This window comes from Cariama cristata, unplaced genomic scaffold, assembly GCF_000690535.1.
Source record: "Cariama cristata isolate BGI_N322 unplaced genomic scaffold, ASM69053v1 scaffold11460, whole genome shotgun sequence".
NCBI classification, from domain to species: Eukaryota; Metazoa; Chordata; class Aves; order Cariamiformes; family Cariamidae; genus Cariama; species Cariama cristata.
Window position 1 is genome coordinate 19,237 of NW_009594090.1, and position 4,845 is coordinate 24,081.

General features: G+C 59.2%; 1 protein-coding gene across 1 annotated transcript in view; it reads left to right on the forward strand.

Annotated features, from left to right (window-relative positions):
* FAM214B (family with sequence similarity 214, member B) overlaps positions 1-3,577 on the forward strand; it is a 5,433-nt gene extending 1,856 nt beyond the window's left edge. The window contains exons 2-7 of the mRNA XM_009696669.1: positions 831-889; positions 1,206-1,302; positions 1,778-1,936; positions 2,349-2,417; positions 2,887-3,092; positions 3,424-3,577. Of these exons, the coding sequence (XP_009694971.1) occupies positions 831-889; positions 1,206-1,302; positions 1,778-1,936; positions 2,349-2,417; positions 2,887-3,092; positions 3,424-3,577 (744 nt within the window). The remainder of the gene's footprint in view (positions 1-830; positions 890-1,205; positions 1,303-1,777; positions 1,937-2,348; positions 2,418-2,886; positions 3,093-3,423) is intronic.
* The last annotated feature ends 1,268 nt before the right edge of the window (positions 3,578-4,845 follow it).

Genomic DNA, 4,845 nt, shown 5'->3' on the forward strand with positions numbered 1-4,845 from the left:
TGCAGGGATCGACAGCAGAGCTACCTTGGCTTCTTGCTGCTTGGAGCCAGGACACACCGTCCATGGGGTACAGCTCCATCCCTGCCCTCGTGCCCTTTTAGGTGACTATCCCCCAGCCCAGCTGCCCCCAGCACTGCCCTTGCAGAGTGAAGCCCTCCAGCAGCTTCCCTGGGTTTTCCCGCCTGGTCATGCCAGCTAGCTCCATCATCCCTTTGTGTTGTGCTGCCCTTTGTGTGGCTTCCAGAAGAGAAAACCCCTGAAAAGGGGACATCTTTAAAAGGAGGCTGCAGTGTAGCTCTGGCTTTAACCCCCCACCCAACAGCTGTAGGAGCCTGGCTCTGGGCAGGGGTGGGCAGCAAGCCCCTCTGCCTGGTGGCACTACCGAGGACTTTGAATGAATCACCAGGGAACGGGACTTTTCCTGGGCTGGTCAGGGACCTTCATCGTACGTGTTACCATTCCCTGGGAAGTGCAAGGAGGTGTTGGTGCATGGCTCTGTCTGGGGGTCTTTTGTCCCAGGGGCTGGTCCTGAGACCGGCTTTGTGAGGTGGGAGTACTGTGCTGCACCCTCAGCTTGGGTACCAACACCCTCATCCCCAGCAGAGCCACTTTGAGGTTTGGGAAGCCCCACGTTCCCACCAGACAGTCCAGCCCTCGAGCTGCCCTGCAGGCCACCCCTGCAGAGGAGGGGCCCCATGGATGGGAGCCTGTCTGATCTGCTGGGACCATTGTGGGGCTATGGGGCAGGGCAAGGGGCGACAGCATCTCACAGGGATGCACAGTCCCCAGTTGCTGCCCTAACACGTTTCTCAATTTCGTGTCCCCTCCAGAGCACTGCGGATTGCACTGCAGTTGGGAGGAGGCTGAAGAGCGGGCTGCGCCTCAAATCGTGAGTGTCCTCGTAGCCCTGCGGGATGGACGTGGGTGCTAAGGGTGCCCAGCCACCCCGGTACCCTGCAGCCCCATGGGAGTTTCAGTTTTGTTCTAATCTTCCTTGCCCTGCCCCAGGCATCTCCCCTCCACAAGACCGCAGCCTGTGGGGTGGTAGGGGGTTTCTTCTGCCCCTGGAGGGCAGGAAATTTGTTCAACCTCCACCAAAGAAAGGGTTGGTGGGACTTGGAGAGGGATCCACATCCCCATGGACACAGGCAGCCCAGGGCTGCATGCTCTCCAGTCTGACACCAATCTTCTCTCCTTTCTCAAAGGCGACACCTCCGGAGCAGCCTCCGGAGGGGCACCAGGTCCTCTGGGGTGCCCTGGGCCACCACCACCGTCAGCCATGCTCTACTGGGCAACTTTGAGGTAATGGCACCCACCTGCCAGAGAGGGGGGTGCATCCTGGGGACTCTGGGCTGGGCTGGCAACACGCATGAGAGGCTGAACCTGACGGGAGCCCTGGTGTGGGGCTGGGCTGACTGTCCCCAAGGGCCTGGCATGCAATGGCTGTGTTGCACGGCCACCATCCAGCAGCAGGATGGCTCAGCCACCAGATCCTTGGGTGATGCCCTAGGACCCTGGACCCTGCTGAGATGGCTGCTACAGGGCTGAGCTGAGGCACTCTCGCTGTTTCTCTGTGTTAGATGGCTGGTTTTAGCCCACCAATTCAGGACGGATTTGTGTCAGAACGAGCAGCCAGGGCCCCTCATGAGCAGTCTCTGGACATATGAGGGCAAGCAGACATATGGTTGCAGTGGAGATGGGGGTGATCTCACCTGCAGCTTCAAGGCGAGGGCAGGACTGGTGTTTGAAGGTCCCTAATGCTTCCCTCTTCTTTCAGGAGTCCATTCTGAAAGGGCGCTTTGCACCGTCGGGGAGGATCGAGGGGTTCACAGCAGAGATTGGTGCCAGTGGCTCCTACTGCCCCCAGCACGCCACCCTGCCCGTTGATGTCACCTACTTCGACATTTCCGAACATAGTGTGCCCTCGCCTTTCCTGGTACACGGACAAGGGAGGGCTGGGACTGTTGGGAAGATGATTGAGGGCTGTACCCAGGCACCACCCATCCTAGGGGCTGCCCCTCTCTGGAGACCATGGCTGAAGCAACCACCTATGTGGGGAGACCACTAGCTGTGCTGGGAGCAGTATTTAACCCAAAAAGCAGAGGGAAAGAAGAGGGAATCCTTGCAAGCATATCAACAGGCAGGCAGCTGTCTCATGGCTGTTGCTTTGCCATCACCTCTGTGTTGCTGCTTCTTTGTCCCCTGGTCTGGAGAGAGACTGAGCTGGGTGTCTTCTTGCTGCCTTGTGCCAGGTGTTTATGGCGAGGGAGGCTCTCAGCCCCGTGCTAGGTCCCGGCTGGGCTCTCAGTGGGCTTTGTTCCTCTCCCATGCTGTTTCTTTTGCTTCAGGGAGTGATTGACTTGGAGGCCTTGGGAAAGAAGGGTTACAGTGTCCCCAAAGCTGGAACCGTCCAAGTGGTGAGTCATTCCCTGGCCTGCAGTAGCACCATGTGGAGGGGGCTGGGTGGGCTCCGGTTGCACCCGGGGTGGAGATGCTCTATTATGTTGGTTGGCAGGGCAGCAGCTGGAAAGCTTGTGCAGAGGGGGGATATGGCCACCAAGACAGCACAGCGACGGGGAGTATGGGATCCCTAGGGTGCCAGCAGGGAGACAAGGTGATGGGAGATGCAGGGAAGGAAGAGGTTGGTGAGGAGAGATGGGATCTCAGCAGGAGAGCCTGTTCATTTGGTGGTGATGGAATGGGAGCACAGGAGTGAAGGTGAGTGGAAAGGACTGACCCGTGAGCCTCAGGCTAAGCTCTCTGGGGCTGGTGTGGGGCTTTCTGGACCCTTGGGCCTGTTTGTGCTGCTACCAGATGTCCCAGCCCTGCCCTATGGATCTATTCCTGTGCCATTCGCAGTCTCACCTCCTACCCTTCTGCCCCCAGACCTTATTTAACCCCAACAAGACTGTGGTGAAGATGTTCTTGGTGACGTACGACTTCCAGGACATGCCGGCCAACCACATGACCTTCCTACGCCATCGAATCTTCCTGGTGCCTGTGGGGGAAGAGGAAGGGTCCACTGTGGCCACCAATGACCCACTGGGCACTGGCCCACCCCGCAGGGTCCTCTGCTACCTGATGCACCTAAGGTAGGGCATGCAGGGAGGGAAGGACACCTGCCCCAGGGTCACCCCTGGGCTCCTCTCCCGGCGGGTGTCCCTGCCTCCCCCAAGCCTTTAGGCCAGAGCCGGGGTATGGGTAAGCTCCCTGGGGAGGAGCAGGGATGAGCTGCTCTTTTCAGGGAGGTCAGGGCTGCCACCCTGCCCAAGGGCAGCGGTCTCTGTCCCTCTGAAGGCAACCAGAGCATGGCCACCTTGACCAGGGGCTAAAGTAGGCAAGGGAGTTGTGCCCTCTGCCAAGGCTGTCCTGCCCCTGCCTGGGAGCCTGAGGTCCCTCCACCCTGCTCTTGTCTCCACTCAGGTTTCACAGCTCCAAGTCAGGGAAGATCTACCTTCATGATGACATCCGGATGCTCTTCTCCCGCAAGTCGATCGAGGTCGACTCAGGAATCCCCTATGAACTGAAATCCTTCACGGAGATGCCAAGGAACCCATGCTACTCACCCCGGGCCTGACCTTCTCCATCCCCCAGGGCCACCGGGGAGCCTCCAGCCCAGCACTTTGGGGATAGATGAGTAAAGGGCCAGCAAGCAAGCACCGACTTGAAGTATCACCCTCCCCATGTGTCCCCGTTCTCTTCAGCAGCACAGACACCATGCCCATGCCCTGCAGCAGAGCTGGGATCATTGAGGGGGCTTCACCAGGAGGGTCATGGGCTGCAGAACAGCCCTGGCAGTCCAGGAATGTGCCCAAGCCTTCTGCTGGTGCTGCTCCCAGCTTGGAGACTTGGCTGGAGCGGGGGGGGAGTGAAGAGTTGGGCCAGGGGCTCCAGATGAGGCTGCCTATGCCGGTCCTGGGGTTGGGAAGGAGTAAGTGTGGAAGTTTGTATTTATTAGTATTTATTGTTGCTGGGAGCACAGAGGAGGCTTCTGTAGAGGATTGGAGGTGCTGTGCTGTTCTTCCCGCCACCTTGCCAGTGCTGGATGAGGCCTCTGGCAGCATGGGGCTGCCTGGGTTGGGGCAGGCCTGTGGGGACTGTGAGGGTAACTGGGGATGGGGACACGTCAGCGTGTGGAAGAGAGGGTGATCCACCTCTTGGCCAGGAGGATCAGCCTCTTGGCCAGGGTGCAGCACCCAGGCTGGGGCCATGTTAAAAGCCCCAGGAGAGGTCGAGACTTGCTGAGCACCAGGTCTTCAGGGCTAGCCTCATTTCAGGCAGCTTGGGAGGGCCTGGTATTGTCCTCTGACCCCTTTAGATTAAGCCAAACCCCCAGAAGTCTGTGGCTGGCAGGGAAGTGGCCATTGCCAAGGAACCTGGGGCTAAGAGACATGGCTGTCACACAGATGGGGACCTGGAGCTCTCTGCAGGAGCATGGGGACAGCCCTCCCAGCAGGAGCCTCCAGAGCCCACGTGTGCTGTGGATCTGAGAGAAGGCGGAGATTGCCAAAAAATCAGAGCCTTGCACTATCTACATGTGCAAAGTGAATCCCATCTAGGAGGCAGCTTTGGGTAGAGGCCTGCTGGCACTCTGAGTGGGTGCTGGAGGATGGGCAGCAGCCCTGGCATATTCTGTGGGAAGAGGGGAAGCAGCAGAGGACATCAAACGGGAGTTGGGCTGGACCTTGAGGAGGGGGTTCGGGGGTGATGTGGAGCAGTGCCCATCCCTGCTGCAGCCTTGGGAGCTGCGGGCCAATCCCAGGGTGGGTCAGAAAGGTGAGAAGGGCAAAGGCAAGCGAAAAATGAGCTTGCACGTACCCTGTCTGTATCACCCCTATGACCTGG